Raw genomic sequence first — 21376 nt, 5'->3', positions numbered from 1 at the left:
GGAATGACTCACGCACTGAGCTACAAAAACAAACAGAAGTGGACAATTACAAATCTGAACATGATTACGGAAAGTTAATTTAGGGTCTCATCCAGTGGGATGAGATACAGTAAAATGTTGAGTTTGTCTCCATTGGGGCTTTTGTTTTTGTTGGGTTTGCTGACATGTCTTCGGAAAGAGTGTGTGATTGTATCAACTTAGTCTCAGATGTTTAAGATAAAAATAAAAAGAATCTCAAATAAAAAGAGACCCGTGAGACAGTTGTTAACATACAGTAAGAAGAGCTATAGTTAGCAAAATGCTAGCCAAATGTTAGCAAAACAGCTGAAATAGCACATTTGTAGCAATTTAGTTTAACATGTTCCAACAATTTCTTCAGATAAACACAAAGAGACCCATGAAACAATTGTTGACATACAGTAAGAATTTAGAGCTATAGTTTAAAAAACTGTCTAAAAACAGTTATAGCTGTACTACCAAATGTTAGCAAAAGTTAGCAAAGCAACTAACATGACAAACTTAGTTTCAGGTGTTTCTTCTAACATTCTCCCCAAAAAAGAGAGACACAAACGAGACCATCTCAAAATGTTAGCAAAAATTTGTATCATCTAGATTTTTCTCCTTAAAGTCTTTGGACAAATAAAAAGAGACCCAAATGAGACTGTTTGCACACAGTAAAAGTTTAAAGCTATAAAATGAAAGTGAATAGCATAGAGCAGATGATTTGGTCTCTGAAAAATCTGACCAGAAATGTTGGAGTTCATATTGAGATTTTTGACTTGAAATCTTTGGTATCTTGGTAAGTGCACTTAGAGATATTACTGAGAGCTCTTGTGAAACTCTAGATGTGACATGAGATTACTGGTGACTTTTTCTCAGGAAAAAAAAAACAAAAAAACCTTTGCATGAGATGCATGAGATCCAAATTAGGATCCATCTGCTCTCCATTTAATCTCATTGCTGTCTAGGAAAAAGCATTTGAGATGTTAAAGAGATTCTCTTTTTCATTTGTCTTTCAAGCAGACTGAGTTTCATTTTGGAGACCCTTCCAAAATATTTCCCTCCCATTAAGAGCACAAAGTGTGACAAATTCAACCTCTTAAATTAAAAATTAAAGTCTCTTTCTTAAACGTCACTGATAAAAGGCGTGATTTTTTTGCAGTGCGAGTTTCCTGCTGAGTGCTGACCCAGATTCTGAGGAAGTATCACATCTATAGCTTGATCATTTTCAACTGTGTCTCTCCGAGTCAGTGTACGCTGACTGTCATAAGGCATAGTTTTAAAAAATACTGATATCATTACCAGAACTGCTTGCATTTTCAATGGAATATCAGTCCATTGTGGCACCTTATAGTGTTTATATGTGCTCGAGTGAGCATGGATGGCTGTGTTTTGTGTACATGGTTGAATTAAAGTTTGGGACGTACCTTTCGGCCGAGCTGTCCGGTTCTATAAAGCGGATAAGAGGGGGTGCAGAGAGGGTCTCTGTCGCAAATATTCCACCTTGCAGCTGAACGCCAAACCCATTTAGAGGGTCTCCTCTCAGAGTGACTTCACTGGACTCGGTGTGGATGATCTGACCACCAGGGCCCACAGAACTTGAGGCTAAAGACACAGCTAAACAGAGAGAAAAATCACCACAGAAATATCATAAATGCATACAACTGGATTTCATCCATTAAGGGGCTGTTCACAAAGAATATGTTTTTAGAGACACAGGTGTGTTTGTTTGTTTTTGAACACCACATGCTGCAAAAGACGCAAGATGTGAGGGCAACGGTCAAACACATTCTGTGTGAATGGCCCCAAAAACCGAAACTTTATAAAACCTATAAAAAATCCAAGATGGAAAAATTAAGTGAGATAAAAGTAGAATTATTCCGTAATTAAGTATAAAAAAGAACAGATTAAAATGCACTATATGCACAAAATTTGTGTGTGATATATATTGTACAACAGTGATTTGTGTTGTTAGCTTAGCAACATGCTAACATCTCTACTGGCATTTTTTTTTTAAATGATAGATAAAAACTTATAAAATCAATTTAATAAAAAGTATGCTATTTACTCAATATTTGTGTTCACTGTGTTTTTGTGTTTTTCAAGGGCTAAGAGTATTGCGTTGTTAGCTTAGCAACATGCTAACATCTAACTCCTCTACTAAAAATTTAACTGATAGATAAAATAGATATTTATGTGTACTATGTTGCTGTCTCTGTCATCTAACTCTGTAAATGAAAGTAGTTTAATTGATAAATACAACTAGTTCAATCCAATAAAAGGACTATTTACCCAATACATGTGTTTATGTATTGTAACGATGCTTAGAGCGTGGAGTTTTTAGCTTAGCAACATGCTAACATCTAACTACACAGGTAACTAAAATATGTCAACCAATAGATAAAAACAGCCTAATTAAAAATAAATGATTTATCCAATATGTGTTTGTGCTATGTATTGTATAAAAATGTCTACAGTACTGTGCTTTTAGCTTAGCAAACATGCTAACACCTAACTCTGAAGATAATAAATAAATTGGTTTAGGTAAAGAAAATAAATAAATAAAAAATACTAATGATACAATGCAATACTAACTATGCATCTTCAACTAATTACAACTTTGTGGTGCCGTCATCAATATGATCTTCCCAACATCACTTTCACAAGTTTGCATGCCCATCCAGACTTAATAGTTAATTATAAACAAACTTGGCTTGCTGTCCTCAACAGAAGCTCGAACCCGAGGCTCGGCTTGAGCCCCGAGTTCAACCCCCCATTGTGATACTACACAGAGGGAGAATAACAGAGATAGAGGAGAGATAGGGAGGTGGAAGGATGCTGGAAGAATTGTCGCTGGGATGGAGCAATGACTGCTGCTTATAAATGCTTGTGATGATAATTGACAGGACTGAATATTTAGGCTTCCCCAAACCTATGTTTGAAACTTCATTTAATGTGCCATTAGAGCATTGTGTTTTTAGCTTAGCAACAAGCTAACATCTAACTCTACTGGAATTAGTTAGGTAGATTCACTTCACGAGAAGCCATTTAAAAGCTGCTTACAGTATGTAGAGGTTTACAAATCAATCACTTATGAGATGTCATGAAATGTAAAAATATGCTTTTAGACCATGTCAAACACAAAACCAATCCAGTCACCTACAGGAGCTTTTGTGCTCTTTTTTCCTTTGTCGTCTCTTTAGCATGGAGTTTCGTGGGCTCATGGGAGGAGCGGCCCGGGGCAGCGTGCTGGAACCCTGGCTGGTCATGCCTGATGTGGTAGTGGACCCAGGAGAGAAGTTAGTGCAGACTACCGCTAGAGAGAACAGAGGAAAGGAGAGAGAAAGTCAGGCAGTGTAGCTGCATTTAAAAAATTCTAAATCAAAGAGATGGCAATGGTCCAAGAGACTGAGTGGCTCAGTGCAGGTTAATGATCCATATTATATCGGTCCCTTGCTAGTCTTTGCAGATCTATGCACTAAGCATTTGTTATTTAAGGGGACGTTATATTGGATTTGGAGGCAACTGCTGGGAGGTGGATGTCTGGGTTAAGAACAATATTCCATATTAACATAATGCTATTTTACATGTAAATGAAGATGTATGACTTCAACTAGAGAGGTAGATTATCTGAAGAAAATGTGACTTGCTCAGTAAAAATGGCTTTTTGGTGCAGGAAACCCAGGCTAAAAAAATGCTAAAAAGACGTAGAATAAAAGTGGGCTCATATTAGTAATATTTATTGACATTTCAGTGCAAAAAAAGTCAATACTATTGTCAATAGTGTAGTGATGTATGACGCACAGGTTATAAAGAAGTCACATTTAAACCAAGCATCTTTCTATTGGCCAGAGCAGTAAATTCACTTGAACATCTAACACGAGAGAAATCTGTGAGGGGAATTTTTCCACCCTCGTGCAGAACTCTCAGTTGTGTGGACTAACTGTGACTTTAGATGAGGACTTTATTTCTCATAATTGCAACATTTTTTGTATTTAAGATTTTGTTCTCACTTTATGCTAATTTATGTGACCAACTTCAACACGAACGAAATCTGCAAGGAGATCTTTGCCCTCATGCAAAACGCGCAATGACTGGATATTGTCCATGAAATTTCACGCAAATTTATGTGAACAACTTTACACAAACAAAATCTGTGAAGGAAACTTTTTCTGCCTTAATGAGGAACTCCCAATTGTGCAAACTCCTATTTAAATAACTATATAATCATCCACAAAAGTTTGTGTGAATTCGCAATACCAGCTTGAAGCACAATCAGTAAGGGAAATTTATTTGACCGGATATCGTCCATGAAATTTTATGTGACCAACTTGAACACAGGCAAAATCTGCAAAGGAAACTTTTTCGCCCTCATGTTAAACTCCTAATCATGCAGACTCTTCCTCAAATGACGTTAAATGATATCATCTGCGAAATTTATGCGAATTTGCATTATAAATGTGAACACAAGCAAAATTTGTGAGGAAAATGTTCTCCCTCATGAGAAACTCCCAATTGTGTAGAGTCATATTTAAAATACTAAATATTGTTTGCGATATTTGTGCGAATTTGCATGACCAAATTGAACACAAGCGAAATTTGGAAAACTCTTTTTGTCCTCATGCAAAACTCCCAAATGTCCGGAGTCCTATTTTAATGACTGGATATTGTCCATGAAATTTCACGCAAATTTATGTGAACAACTTTACACAAACAAAATCTGTGAAGGAAACTTTTTCTGCCTTAATGAGGAACTCCCAATTGTGCAAACTCCTATTTAAATAACTATATAATCATCCACAAAAGTTTGTGTGAATTCGCAATACCAGCTTGAAGCACAATCAGTAAGGGAAATTTATTTGACCGGATATCGTCCATGAAATTTTGTGTGACCAACTTGAACACAGGCAAAATCTGCAAAGGAAACTTTTCGCCCTCATGTTAAACTCCTAATCATGCAGACTCTTCCTCAAATGACGTTAAATGATATCATCTGCGAAATTTATGCGAATTTGCATTATCAATGTGAACACAAGCAAAATTTGTGAGGAAAATGTTCTCCCTCATGAGAAACTCCCAATTGTGTAGAGTCATATTAAAAATACTAATGATACAATGCAATACTAACTATGCATCTTCAACTAATTACAACTTTGTGGTGCCGTCATCAATATGATCTTCCCAACATCACTTTCACAAGTTTGCATGCCCATCCAGACTTAATAGTTAATTATAAACAAACTTGGCTTGCTGTCCTCAACAGAAGCTCGAACCCGAGGCTCGGCTTGAGCCCCGAGTTCAACCCCCATTGTGATACTACACAGAGGGAGAATAACAGAGATAGAGGAGAGATAGGGAGGTGGAAGGATGCTGGAAGAATTGTCGCTGGGATGGAGCAATGACTGCTGCTTATAAATGCTTGTGATGATAATTGACAGGACTGAATATTTAGGCTTCCCAAACCTATGTTTGAAACTTCATTTAATGTGCCATTAGAGCATTGTGTTTTAGCTTAGCAAACATGCTAACACCTAACTCTGAAGATAATAAATAAATTGGTTTAGGTAAAGAAAATAAATAAATAAAAATACTAATGATACAATGCAATACTAACTATGCATCTTCAACTAATTACAACTTTGTGGTGCCGTCATCAATATGATCTTCCCAACATCACTTTCACAAGTTTGCATGCCCATCCAGACTTAATAGTTAATTATAAACAAACTTGGCTTGCTGTCCTCAACAGAAGCTCGAACCCGAGGCTCGGCTTGAGCCCCGAGTTCAACCCCCATTGTGATACTACACAGAGGGAGAATAACAGAGATAGAGGAGAGATAGGGAGGTGGAAGGATGCTGGAAGAATTGTCGCTGGGATGGAGCAATGACTGCTGCTTATAAATGCTTGTGATGATAATTGACAGGACTGAATATTTAGGCTTCCCAAACCTATGTTTGAAACTTCATTTAATGTGCCATTAGAGCATTGTGTTTTAGCTTAGCAAACATGCTAACACCTAACTCTGAAGATAATAAATAAATTGGTTTAGGTAAAGAAAATAAATAAATAAAAATACTAATGATACAATGCAATACTAACTATGCATCTTCAACTAATTACAACTTTGTGGTGCCGTCATCAATATGATCTTCCCAACATCACTTTCACAAGTTTGCATGCCCATCCAGACTTAATAGTTAATTATAAACAAACTTGGCTTGCTGTCCTCAACAGAAGCTCGAACCCGAGGCTCGGCTTGAGCCCCGAGTTCAACCCCCATTGTGATACTACACAGAGGGAGAATAACAGAGATAGAGGAGAGATAGGGAGGTGGAAGGATGCTGGAAGAATTGTCGCTGGGATGGAGCAATGACTGCTGCTTATAAATGCTTGTGATGATAATTGACAGGACTGAATATTTAGGCTTCCCAAACCTATGTTTGAAACTTCATTTAATGTGCCATTAGAGCATTGTGTTTTAGCTTAGCAAACATGCTAACACCTAACTCTGAAGATAATAAATAAATTGGTTTAGGTAAAGAAAATAAATAAATAAAAATACTAATGATACAATGCAATACTAACTATGCATCTTCAACTAATTACAACTTTGTGGTGCCGTCATCAATATGATCTTCCCAACATCACTTTCACAAGTTTGCATGCCCATCCAGACTTAATAGTTAATTATAAACAAACTTGGCTTGCTGTCCTCAACAGAAGCTCGAACCCGAGGCTCGGCTTGAGCCCCGAGTTCAACCCCCATTGTGATACTACACAGAGGGAGAATAACAGAGATAGAGGAGAGATAGGGAGGTGGAAGGATGCTGGAAGAATTGTCGCTGGGATGGAGCAATGACTGCTGCTTATAAATGCTTGTGATGATAATTGACAGGACTGAATATTTAGGCTTCCCCAAACCTATGTTTGAAACTTCATTTAATGTGCCATTAGAGCATTGTGTTTTAGCTTAGCAAACATGCTAACACCTAACTCTGAAGATAATAAATAAATTGGTTTAGGTAAAGAAAATAAATAAATAAATAAATAAATAAAAATACTAATGATACAATGCAATACTAACTATGCATCTTCAACTAATTACAACTTTGTGGTGCCGTCATCAATATGATCTTCCCAACATCACTTTCACAAGTTTGCATGCCCATCCAGACTTAATAGTTAATTATAAACAAACTTGGCTTGCTGTCCTCAACAGAAGCTCGAACCCGAGGCTCGGCTTGAGCCCCGAGTTCAACCCCCATTGTGATACTACACAGAGGGAGAATAACAGAGATAGAGGAGAGATAGGGAGGTGGAAGGATGCTGGAAGAATTGTCGCTGGGATGGAGCAATGACTGCTGCTTATAAATGCTTGTGATGATAATTGACAGGACTGAATATTTAGGCTTCCCAAACCTATGTTTGAAACTTCATTTAATGTGCCATTAGAGCATTGTGTTTTAGCTTAGCAACAAGCTAACATCTAACTCTACTGGAATTAGTTAGGTAGATTCACTTCACGAGAAGCCATTTAAAAGCTGCTTACAGTATGTAGAGGTTTACAAATCAATCACTTATGAGATGTCATGAAATGTAAAATATGCTTTTAGACCATGTCAAACACAAAACCAATCCAGTCACCTACAGGAGCTTTTGTGCTCTTTTTCCTTGTCGTCTCTTTAGCATGGAGTTTCGTGGGCTCATGGGAGGAGCGGCCGGGGCAGCGTGCTGGAACCCTGGCTGGTCATGCCTGATGTGGTAGTGGACCCAGGAGAGAAGTTAGTGCAGACTACCGCTAGAGAGAACAGAGGAAAGGAGAGAGAAAGTCAGGCAGTGTAGCTGCATTTAAAAATTCTAAATCAAAGAGATGGCAATGGTCCAAGAGACTGAGTGGCTCAGTGCAGGTTAATGATCCATATTATATCGGTCCCTTGCTAGTCTTTGCAGATCTATGCACTAAGCATTTGTTATTTAAGGACGTTATATTGGATTTGGAGGCAACTGCTGGGAGGTGGATGTCTGGGTTAAGAACAATATTCCATATTAACATAATGCTATTTTACATGTAAATGAAGATGTATGACTTCAACTAGAGAGGTAGATTATCTGAAGAAAATGTGACTTGCTCAGTAAAATGGCTTTTGGTGCAGGAAACCCAGGCTAAAAAATGCTAAAAGACGTAGAATAAAAGTGGGCTCATATTAGTAATATTTATTGACATTTCAGTGCAAAAAGTCAATACTATTGTCAATAGTGTAGTGATGTATGACGCACAGGTTATAAAGAAGTCACATTTAAACCAAGCATCTTTCTATTGGCCAGAGCAGTAAATTCACTTGAACATCTAACACGAGAGAAATCTGTGAGGGAATTTTTCCACCTCGTGCAGAACTCTCAGTTGTGTGGACTAACTGTGACTTTAGATGAGGACTTAATTACTAAATTAAGATATTAATTACATGATTCTCAGAAATAAATATCAACAAAATGCAAAATACATATACATTTTTTATATAAAATACATGCACACACACACACACACTCCATGTGGCTTTCTCTCTATATTGTTCTCATTAATCCTCATTTAAACACTCCATCATTTGGAGTCTTGAGGGTCTGTTGAAGTCACATTCGAGTGATAATATCCATCTCTAATACTGGTCTGTGGAAAATGATTGTGCATGCAAAACAATGTGGAAGCTCATCAACAAACAGGCTAATGAAGTCCTGCTGCTAGAGGCAGGCCGTATAATTGAGTGCCTCTGTGTGCGTGTATGTGCTTGTTCTCATTTGTTCTGCAGTATCTCCAAGCACTCATAATGCAGTAGGTCTGACAGGAGCAGAAGACTGAATGTAAAATACAGTAAATTTAGTTTAATAAATTAAACAAGCACACTTGAAACAAGTAATGCATTACAGGGCAGTGGTTCCCTACTGGTTTTGCAGATTTTGGACATCAAGGGTTGATGCAATGCAAGGTCAAAATTGTGTATAATACAAGAGTAATAGAAAAACAAATATGAAATGTATTAATATTCCATGAACTGCAACATTATTAACAAGACATAGGTTTAATATTATAATAATGATTATTATAATATTATAATAATAATTTCTTGTAATTGCCACTTTATTTATCATAATTGTGATTATTGAAACTATGAATTAATTGTGACTACAGTATCTCGTAATTATGACATCATTTCTCATAATTGCAACTATTTCATAATTTATCATAATAGCAACAATATCCTCATAACTTTACCATTATTTCTCATAATTGCAACATGATTTGTCAGCATTCTGACATTATTTCTCATAATTGCAACATCTCATAATTACATAATTAACATAATTCATTGTAATTGCATTTTACTGTAACTGTTACTTTTCTTGTAATTGTGACTAAAGTATCTTGTAGCGCTCGTAATTATGACATTATTTCTCATAATTGCAACATGATTTGTCAGCATTCTGACATTATTTCTCATAATTGCAACATGATTTGTCAGCATTCTGACATTATTTCTCATAATTGCAACATGATTTGTCAGCATTCTGACATTATTTCTCATAATTGCAACTATTTCATAATTTATCATAATAGCGACAATATCCTCATAACTTTACCATTATTTCTCATAATTGCAACATGATTTGTCAGCATTCTGACATTATTTCTCATAATTGCAACATGATTTGTCAGCATTCTGACATTATTTCTCATAATTGCAACATGATTTGTCAGCATTCTGACATTATTTCTCATAATTGCAACATGATTTGTCAGCATTCTGACATTATTTCTCATAATTGCAACATGATTTGTCAGCATTCTGACATTATTTCTCATAATTGCAACTTTATTTTGATAGTCCACTTTAGAAACTCTACTAACTACAAGTAATTTTGTAACTACATGTCATTAATTTGCGACTACATGTCCACTAACTCTCAGAGTAGACTGATAGGTTAGGTTTAGGGTTAGTAGAATAAGTTGACATCTACTTGCAAAGTTTCTCATAGTCAGTATGTTGTAGGTTGTGGACCCATCAAAATAAAGTGTTAGAAGTATTAAGCAGACAGTCTACTAATATTCTAATGACTTCTAGTTGACATGTAGTTGCAAAGTTACTTACTGTTAGTAGAATGTCTGAAGTGGACTATCAAAATAAAGTGTTACCCAATTTTTTTATTGATTTTGCATAGAAAGGGTCATATACAATTGTCCAAATCTTCTTCACAGTAAACAGAACAAGCTGACCACAACATTATCCAACATTATGACTTCAGCCATATCACCCTGCAGCCCAAGACCAGTTGCCCATGGAAGCTAAGCAGGGCTGAGCCTGGTCAGTACCTGGATGGGAGACCTCCTGGGAAAACTAGGTAGCTGTTGGTAGAGGTGTTAGTGAGGCCAGCAGGGGTGCTCACCCTGCAGTCTGTGTGGGTCCTAACGCCCCAGTATAGTGACGGGGACACTATACTGTCAAAAAGCACCGTCTTTCGGATGAGACGTTAAACCGAGGTCCTGACTCTCTGTGGTCATTAAAAATCCCATGACACTCATCGTAAAGAGTAGGGGTCTAAGCCTGGTGTCCTGGCTAAATTCCCTCCACTGGCCCTTGTCTATCATGGCCTCCTAATAATCCCCATCCACTTGATTTGCTCTATCTCTCTCTCCTCTCCACCTGTAGCTGATGTGTGGTGAGCGCACTGGTGGCTGCCGTCGCATCATCCAAGTGGATGCTGCACACCGGTGGTGGTTGAGGAGAGACCCCCCACATGATTGTAAAGCGCTTTGGGTGTATTGCAATACACAATAAAGCGCTATATAAATGCCTCATTCATTCATTCATTATCCATTGTAATTGCATTTTACTGTAACTGTTACTTTTCTTGTAATTGTGACTAAAGTATCTTGTAGCGCTCGTAATTATGACATTATTTCTCATAATTGCAACTATTTCATAATTTATCATAATAGCGACAATATCCTCATAACTTTACCATTATTTCTCATAATTGCAACATGATTTGTCAGCATTCTGACATTATTTCTCATAATTGCAACATCTCATAATTACATAATTAACATAATTCATTGTAATTGCATTCATATTATAACTGTTATATGTCTTGTAATTGCAAATAAAAAATCTTGTAACTCATTATTGCAACATTACTTTTCATAATTGCAATTATCTCATAGTTGCAACACTTTTTCTCATAATTGCAAATATCTCATAACTGCAACATTATTTATGACAATTGCAACATTATTTCTCAGTTGTGACTACATCTCATTTAAATCTGATTTAAATCCCAAATCTCGCAACAACATCTTAATTTCTCGTAATTATGGATTTTAAATCTAACAATTGTGATTTTAGATCTCGTACATAACATTTCTCACAACTGCATGTTAATTTCTTGTAATGTGTCACTACTCTTATTTTAATATATGATCTTTATTTTTATAAAAATACATTTCTATAAAATACATAAAACCGTATACATAAAAGCACAAAGTCTCTACAGATAATAATACAGATGTTTGAACTTATTACTGGAACTAACATGCTTAGCATATAAGACAGATGCAATTATTTACCTTGCTGGAAAATCCTCAAGCTTATAGCTAGTTTCTAGCTGGTCCAAGTTGGTCATTAGCTGGTTGACCAGCTACCACTTTCCAACTTAAGCCTGTATGTCTAGCTGGCAGCTGGTTTGTTGATGGTCCAAGGTGGTTTACCTGTTTAGACCATCGACAAACCAGCTGCCATGTTCCAAAATTCAGGACCAACTTGAGATTTTCCAGCAGGGTATTAATAATGTGAAACGCCCTAACTAAGTATTATGACATGCAACAACTTAGCTTTAACTTAGCTTAGCTTTACCCTCTTCCATCTCTGGAAAACCATAAGAAGCTTTAAAACACTCAGAGAGATGTGTGTATTTGTGTGTGTGGTTACACTTTAAGGTTTTAATGAAGTCTACTCACTACTTTTTTAATCTTTGGTACATTACTAAACAAACCTTTAAACTTATGCACATATTAGCATTATGTTTGTATATTTTTGCCACACAGAATGTGACGAGACGTTAAGAAATGCCACTTTCTGACAGATTTTCACAAGCCAGGTTAAATACTACTATCTGTTCGTCTCTGAGCACCAATGAAGCATCTTCTAACGTTTGAGTGCTAAATCCCTCTTCCTTGTGGCTTATGCTAATCTCGTCTGCTATGTCTCTAAGAAACACAACTCTGTCTCTTGATGTAGGAATTGAGAACACCAGGAAAGATGACGGTAAAGTCTCACACACAGGCTGATGTGACGGGAGCTTAATTTGAGTAAGGAGATTAAAATACTGCTTTTTTAAGACCACGTCATTTATCTAACATGAACTGAACCAGCAGGTGACTGACGCTCAGGTTATTAGCAGTGGTTTGGGCTAATTTGGTAATAAATTGTATGTAGTTTAATTATGTACTGCAGAATACAGACATACTGTACAAATAAATGATCTGCCATCTTGCTGTTTTCCATCCTAAGTGGGATGTGCAACATGGGTCAGTGACATAAAGCTGTTAATGTATTCAAAAATACATTAAAAAAATGCATGACCTACATAGAATGACTTGAAATTAAAACAGCATTAGCTTATATTACTATTATTTTAATATATATATATATACACACATTCTCTACTGTTTGAGCTATAGAAATTACAAATACTTGTATATAAATATTTGCATATATATATATATATAATGTATGCAATGAAAGTTTGTCAAAATATCGTAAAAGTTTGGAAAAAATATAAACAGGAAATGATGTCAATTATGAGAAAGTCTTAAACATAAGAAATAATGTTGCAATTATTATAACTGTAAATTACTTTAATGTGAATACAGTATCTTGTAACTGTGAATTAATTTCCCATAATTGCAACTATTTCTTGTAACTGTGACAATCTCATAATTGCAACATTATTTCTTGAAACTATTTTGCAACTGACTTAATTTCTCATAAATGAGACTTTATTTCTCGTAATTGCAAACTATATCTCATAATTATAACATTCTTGTTGTAATTGCGACTGTATTTTATGTTTGCAAAATTATTTCTCATAATTGCAACATTAATATCTTGTAAATGTGACTATTTTGTAACTGTGACTTCAATTCTCATAAATGATACTTTATTTCTCGTAATTGCAACTATATCTTATAATTGTGATGTTGTAATTGCAACTTTATTATAACTGTTTATTAATTTCCTGTCATTGTGGCTAAAGTATCTTGTACCTGTTGCTTAATTTCTTATAACTGCAACTTTATTACTCATAACTGAGAAGTTATTTCTCGTAATTGCTATTATATCACATAATTGTGACATTATTTTTCATAATTTCTGTAAAACAGGAAATTATGTCATAGAGAGGTCAATAAATAGGCTATGTTAAAATTGTATGAATTGACTTCTGTATGAAAAGGCAAAGTCAGCTCAGGTTGTTACATATCATGTGGTACAAAAACTCATACAGTATTTTTTTTGTAAGAAAAATAAATACTGTTTTCCTTGAAACATTAAAAAAAACTTAAAAATAAGAAGACACTTTAAAATGTGGTGTAGTAAAACTACTTTTTTATAAAGTCGTTAATATAAACCTTATTTTCAAAACCATATAAAACCAATGTGAATACAGATATTACATTTCTAAAAAATTGGCATGTTTAAAACCATTTTTATTTATTTTCCAAGTCATAATGCACACAATAAATGGCAAGCACAAATCTGATTGCTAACTTCAAACTTATGTAATGTAATATTGTTGTTGCTTTGGATAAAAGTGTCTACCAAATATGCAAATATATTAAAATGTACATATTCTATTCTTCCTCACTTTAAATCCCCAGATCTCAAAGATGGCAATCCCAAATGAGGTTGTTACCAGACGTACTTTCTTTTCTTTTCCTAACAAGGTCAGCTACAACATTTGCATATATAAATTCTGAATCGAAAATGTAGGAGTCATATGGCAAAATATCAAACTCCATTTATTTCCTGGATGAAGTTTCTATGTATTACTGACACGGCTCTACGAGTGGGCGTCAATTCTTGATTAAAGTCCTGCCGGAGCTGAAAGTTCACACTCGCAAATATGTTTTTCCATCATTACAGCCTTCTACCTCCTCTCTCGGGTTCTCAGCGCAGCAGGGAATGACCTATATAGTGCCATGTGATATTTCGGCAGGACAGCTCAGATGCTGAAAAACTAAACCACTTTACTTGTCCGTATCCATTAGGGATGTTTGTTCCTGTGCCCAAAAATTTGGGCGTCAGGGCTTTAATGGCATCATAAACTCTGTTTACGATGTATGCGAGCAATGCATGGAATTCAAGAGGCCATCTTGTTGGGTTTAAAGTTTTGGTGGACATAATTAAATGCCACAGGCACAATCATGGTGGCAGAAGTGGGGCAAGAATTGGACTAGATACAAATTGATAGGGTTCTAGGGTTCTGGATGATTGCAGAACCAGAAATAGCAAGAACTTCAAAGTCAACGTAAAAACAACCATCTGAAGTTTCAATGTCTTCTATAATTGGAGTTGGCCAGTCATTGAGTGCATCCATGAAGTCGTGCAACTATAGAGAATATTTATATGTTCAATAGCTGGATTTCCATCCAAAGCTACTATTTTAACGTAAGCGCAAAATTGGAATATCGGAAATAAGCATTATACAGAAATATTTTGCATATCTCCCATTATTCGCATTAGCCTTTTTTCGCACAAGTCAAAAACCACCTCAAGCACTGTAAAAAGTGCTAAGTTGACTTAACTTAATTTTAAGGCAACAGGTTTCCTCAATTTTTTTAAGTAAATAATAAAAAAAAAAGTTAAGTGAACTTGACAATTCACTTAACTTATTTATTTATTTATTTTAATTATCATTTACTTAAAAGTTTTAAGGCAACGGGTTTGGTCAATTTTTTTAAGTTAAGTCAACTTATCACTTTTTACAGTGTAAAAACTTTGTTTGCGGATTAAAGGATTTGTTCTCTTTTTGGTGATTTCTTCACTCGTTTCTGATGCGAAACTTCAAAATGTACATAAAAACAGGCTGATGGAAACATAGCTAATGATAATATGCTATTGATTAGATTCTGTGTTCCATCCAAAGTGGGACATGCGATATAAAAGTCCCAAAACTGAAAATTTGCTGAAAATGTACTCACCCTCAGGCCGTGCAGATGAGCTTGATTCTTCATTAGAACAGATTTGGAGGAATGTAGAATTAAATCACTTTCTCAGCAATGGATCCTCTGCAGTGAATGGGTGCCGTCAGAATGAGAGTCCAAACAGTTGATAAAAACATCACAGTAATCCACACCACTCCAGTCCATCAATTAACATATTCTAAAGTGAAAAGATGCATGTTTGTAAGGAAAAAACAAAACAAAACAAAACCTCATTTAGTCATTTTTAACTTCAATTTCAACTTCATAATCCATAATATTGCTTCCTAGCCAGAAATTATAGTCTTGGATGAATGTTTTACAAACACCCAGCATTTCATTTCATAAAAACTCCAAAAATTGATGGACTAGAGTGGGCTACCTGTGGATTATTGTGATGTTTTTATCAGCTGTTTGGACTCTCATTCTGACGGCACCCATTCACTGCAGAGCATCCATTGGTGAACAAGTGATGGAATGCTACATTTCTCCAAATCTGATGAAGAGACAAACTCATCTACATCATAAATGGCCTAAATTCAGATATGTACACTCACGTGTAACAACTTCAAAGTCAAGTTAAAAACAACCATCTAAAGTTTCAGCATCTTCTATAATTGGAGTCGTCCAATCATTGGGTGCATCCATAAAGTCATGCAATTATAGAAAATGTTTATACACTCGATGATAATAAGCTATTGATTAGATTCTCGCTGCAAACAGTCCGAGAGCTCACGCAGGCTACTAATTCAGGCTTTTAGTGCAATGCGGTCTGCACGGTTGGACATCTGTTCATCTCCTGCATTTGCATATAAACAGGGCTGAAAATAACCAATCTGGGTCTGCGTCCACCGCATCTCGGTTTGATATCGAGCCGCTGCCTGTTGGTTTTCTAGGGTGAGCAGGTCTCCGTGATTAAATCTGTCCTGCGGTCTAAAGCTCGTGGGGCGACATCAAGCAGAACGAGAAGCTAATTAAATGAGATGACAGCAGATGAGATGACAGAGCAGTCTCGCCATCCATGTTTTCTCGTCCTCATTTGTGCATCCGAAGAGGATACATGTGAAGTTTATATCGCTATAATTAGAGAGAGATTATTATGACCTCCTTTGGAATAAACAAGGAAACAAATGGTTGCCGTAGACTTCACAAAAAAGTACTGTGGTTCAATTTGATGGTCAAGAACGATTAACATGATCATATCCCACTGCATTTACATGGTACTCCACAACCATAATTAACTGATTTGCTCAATGGCAATGCTGCAAAAAGTGAATTTCTTCCTCAGTACTTTTGTCTTGTTTTACAGTACAGGTATTTAAACATTATTAAATCAAGATAAAGTAAAATGGCACTCATTAAGACTTGTTTTCTGAAAAATGTTTCAAAATTAAATGAGTTTATGCTTAAAACGAGAGCAAATAATTGCCAATAATCTTAATCAGGTTTGATTTTCTTACCCACCCTGATAAATAGATGCTCTTGTTTTAAGAATAAACTCACTTATTGATTACATTATTTATTATTATTATTATTATTATTATTTTATTTGTTCATTTATTTATTTATTTACTTAGTTATTTGCAGTGAAATAATACTGGTTTTTAAGATTAATTAAAAAAAATAAAAAAAATAAATAAAAAAAAAAATAAATAAAGTGCATGTACCAAGATCAACAAATGTTCAACGATGAATTGAAATGACTCTTAAAATATCATATGGTGTAACCATCAAGTAAAAAGGTGATAAAATTATTTACACCTTTAAAACATGTGTTCTTAATCATTATATTCTGACATTATGTAATATTTTCTGTTATATTTTTATATAAAAAAACAATTCAACAAATTCTCAACAAATTAATTGACTCTTAAAATACTATGTCATGTAACCAACAAATAAACGGTAATTTTTTTTTTTTTACACCTTGAAAACATATAAAGATCTTAATCAATATTTTAAAATATCATGAATTATTAATTGATAAATAGAATTATGGTTTATTAGGCGGTTGTACCACATGACATATTTTACCATTGGCCATGATTTTGATGAAAGTTTCTTAGATGTACATAGCAGTGTTAATTTTGACAGCAAATTTTGATTTAGTTTTAGTAATAGTCTTTTGACTAAAATGCGATTTAGTTTTAGTCATATTGTAGTCATCTGAATTGTTTTTAGTTTTAGTCGACTAAATCTACAGTAAATTTAGTCAGCTAAAATCTAATGGGTTTAGTTACAGTGTAATGCATTTATTAAGCATTTCTCTAAAATTTCCAAACTCATTATATAGGTTTGATATTAAGGTTTTATCATGATAGACTGCGATTTAACTGCGGTGACACACAACATGCCTTTATGTTAAAATGAAATAAAACCACTTCTCATAAAGAACAAAAACATGGTCTTCTTTTCAATGAAATACCAATGGTTATATAGACTAATTATGCATTCACTTGTTTACCATATTCTTCATTCTTTCAAGCAGACATATTTATTTCTATAAATACATTTAGATGAATCTTTAGGGCTACTAAAGTGATTCAGTCAAGAGCAGTGAGTGATTTTCTGTTTTTCATTTGTTACTTGATTAACATCAATGACTCGGAAAATAGCAACTAAATTAGGCTTCTATCCCTTTAAAAACGAATGCGCTGATGCAATGGATGCAATGTACTGATACACGTTCTCCCTACTGTTTACGTTCACTTAAGATGTAATCAACTGTGCTTACGAGAATACTTCTCAAAACGGACAATTCAACATCATTTTGTGTGTAATTCTTTGTTCATGCGACACAAAAGAGGACTCACACGCTGTGAGACACGCTTTCTGTGTGTGTATGCTTCAGTGTCTGCACTCAGAAAACCAGACCAATTTGAGTTCTCTCTTGCATCGTCAAATTTATCCACATGTCTGCTCTTCTCTTACTCCCACATATTGACATTTGTTTTATGTTTTATGAGACGTGCAGCAAGTCATATGTATGCATCTAACCTCATATGCAGCAGATACTCGTTCTGAATTAATCTCTTCCCAAATCGTCCTTCCCTAACATTTTTGTCTCATTTTTATCCGTTGATGAAAATGTCAATAGATTTTCATCATAGTTTTTGTCATTCGGAGCAAGTTTTAGTTCGTTATTGTCTCATTTTCATTGGTGAAAAAAAATGTCGTTGACGAAAATTATGGATGGGTATTCCAGCATGAAAATGACCCAAAACACATGGCCAAGGCAACAAAGGAGTGGCTCAAGAAGAAGCACATTGAGGTCTTGGAGTGGCCTAGCCAGTCTCCAGACCTTAATCCCATAGAAAATCTGTGGAGGGAGCTGAAGGTTCGAGTTGCCAAACGTCAGCCACGAAACCTTAATGACTTGGAGAGGATCTGCAAAGAGGAGTGGGACAAAATCCCTCCTGAGATGTGTGCAAACCTGGTGGCCAACTACAAGAAACGTCTGACCTCTGTGATTGCCAGCAAGGGTTTTGCCACCAAGTACTAAGTCATGTTTTGCAAAGGGGTCAAATACTTATTTAACTCATTAAAATGCAAATCAATTTATAACTTTTTTGAAATGTGTTTTTCTGGATATTTTTGTTGTTGTTATTCTGTCTCTCACTGTTCAAATAAACCTACCATTAAAATTATAGACTGATTATTTCTTTGTCAGTAAGCAAACATACAAAATCAGCAGGGGATCAAATTTTTTTTTTTTCCCCCACTGTATTTCTTACTTAAAGATTATGTCAAATTATGCTTTAGTACACTATGAGACCAGGGCACTTGCATGACCCTGTATCACCCTTGTATAAAAAAATAAATAAATAATTCACAGACAGTTTTCCAGACACAGTTTAGGTCCGTTCCAAGATCAGATTCAACCATCTGTTGAAGATGTCTCAGATTAAGCCTAATCCATGTCTGGAAAAGCGCAGCAGTCTCCACATGTTGGCGTCTCTCACCAGTGTCCTGGGGTTTCCCGGGCAGGCGTGTTTGGTGTGCGGGGAGGATCTCTAGTTTGGTCTGATCAGTAGTGCTGGCCAGCAGCTGCGTGGCCTCCAGGACGGAGCAGTGCTCTGTGCTGGTGCCGTCTATAGACAGGATATGATCACCCACGTGTAACGCTCCGGACCTGAGACGCAAACAGAGAACTGCTAGAACTGTCATAAATGTGGGATGTGTCAAAAATAACATCAAAACTCACCCAAATTACCCTAATAACGAATCTGAATGCTCTATTTCCCTCAAAAATTTGTGAAATATATGGAAAAATAAAGTTATATGGCGAATTATGTTTCATGTGGTATTTAAAATGTAATAGGAACAAGAATATATAAAATGCATATTCACAAAAACTATAAACTATAACAGACTAAAATTACATTGATTAAAATGACATATTTCTGAGGGATTTAAGTTCAACTGCATTCAACAGTTGATCAATGTAAAGTATACAAAGAAGAATTTCTGTGGAAATAGGTCGTAAAAGCGTTACGTAAGAATTGAAAGACGGTTTGTTTACAATACATTTCTATAAAAATCAAATCAGTTGTGCAAAAATCGTTTTACAAATATAAATTCCATTATGTAATAATTGTTTTTACGAATAACTAGCGTAGGAAAATTTACAAACATTTCTGTAAAAATGGCCACGAATACTTTAGGAAAAAAGAAAATCCAATAATTTTAAAATCCAGCGTAAGAATGGTTTTATGAACAATCTGTGTTGGATGATTTAAAAACATTGACGTAATATTAGCTTTGTGAACAATTTATGTGAAAAGAAATACATTTATTTATGTAAAAATAGTTCAAATTACATAAAAATGTCATATGTTTTTGTAAAAATGGTTTCACACACCATGGTTTTACTAAAATTTTTGTTAAGTAATTAAACCATTTACATAAGTAAAATATTTTGTGCACTATAAACATTTTAACATGCATTTTCATTATTGTAGATGACAAAAGGCATTTTACAAAATGGCATCAGTGACAAAACTGCTTGACGATTTGTGTTGTTTTTCATGAAAATGTGCAATTTTGTTTTTTTCACATTGTTGAACATTGTTGTTTCACAATTTACATGGTAGTGTGGTGTGATGGTGTTTGATGAAAGAGGCTCATTGAGTGTGTACCTGTCCACCACACTGGCGGGCTTGATCTTGTCGATGACGATGGCCTGTTTGTTCCTGTGCATGGCAGTGGTCAGAGTGATTCCTAGACTGGCTCCAGGTGCCTTGGCAATCTCCACCAGCAGAGGACCTGAAGCGTTTGTCACCGAGTCTGAGGGCAGGTGATAAGGACAGACAAGGACAGCATTGTTACACTGTGATTTCTAAACGGATACTTTCTGCATCTTACATTCAATAAAGAGTCTTATTGGAAGTTTTGAGCATCAAAAGTTTACATTTTCTAGGATACAACCTCTTTAACTCTACAAGGAGAACAACAGTGGGCGTTATGCTAATTGTGGCTAGCATAAATTAGCTTAACAGCATTGGTAAAGGCATGAGAGTTGTTTCTCCGCTCTTCTCATCCAGACGAAACAGTGAAGATGGTTAAACAGAGCAGAGATCTCTGGAGAGAAGCGCTGTGTTACTGTGGAATTTCTACAAATGGACAAGCACTCTATAAATGCTAAAGTAATTTGATTACCCGTTATTATACATTCGGGTCCATTTTGACCCAGAAAGCATACATAAAAAAATTTCAGATAGTTTCAGATAGGAAACCAAAACTTTGTAAATGCTTTGTAAAAGACCCTCAAAATACACTTACTTTCTTATTTTATTTATTTATTTATTTTCAGACTTTTTACAATATTGTATTTGGGTATTACTCGGGTATGTATGTAATACCGTTAGTGTCAAAAATACTTTTTGTAAAATGATCTATGGCATTACATCAGTGTCAAAAAACTTTATAAAATATATTCATCCTTGCTGATTAACATGAATATAAAGGCTTATTGACGGACTACTGCAGCATAAAAAATTTATCACACCAGCCGGTTGACTTGCCCACGTAGGGTAATTCTGGGCATGAACTAAAAAGTATGATGCATTAATGGAATTTCTCATTTGTGCAAATGAAGTTTAAGGTTTTGTGTGTTTAAAAACATT

At 35.2% G+C, this 21376-nt stretch overlaps 1 protein-coding gene across 1 annotated transcript in view; it reads right to left on the bottom strand.

The window, feature by feature from the left end:
- grip2b (glutamate receptor interacting protein 2b) overlaps positions 1-21376 on the bottom strand; it is a 136432-nt gene that overhangs the window by 20056 nt on the left and 95000 nt on the right. The window contains exons 8-11 of the mRNA XM_058759408.1: positions 20390-20537; positions 19214-19383; positions 3164-3316; positions 1428-1617 (exon numbers count right to left, since the gene is read on the bottom strand). Of these exons, the coding sequence (XP_058615391.1) occupies positions 1428-1617; positions 3164-3316; positions 19214-19383; positions 20390-20537 (661 nt within the window). The remainder of the gene's footprint in view (positions 1-1427; positions 1618-3163; positions 3317-19213; positions 19384-20389; positions 20538-21376) is intronic.

The sequence above is a fragment of the Onychostoma macrolepis genome, chromosome 22 (assembly GCF_012432095.1).
Source record: "Onychostoma macrolepis isolate SWU-2019 chromosome 22, ASM1243209v1, whole genome shotgun sequence".
Lineage (NCBI taxonomy): Eukaryota > Metazoa > Chordata > Actinopteri > Cypriniformes > Cyprinidae > Onychostoma > Onychostoma macrolepis.
The sequence above is the reverse complement of the archived record's forward strand: the minus strand, read 5'-3'. Positions and strand labels throughout refer to the sequence as shown.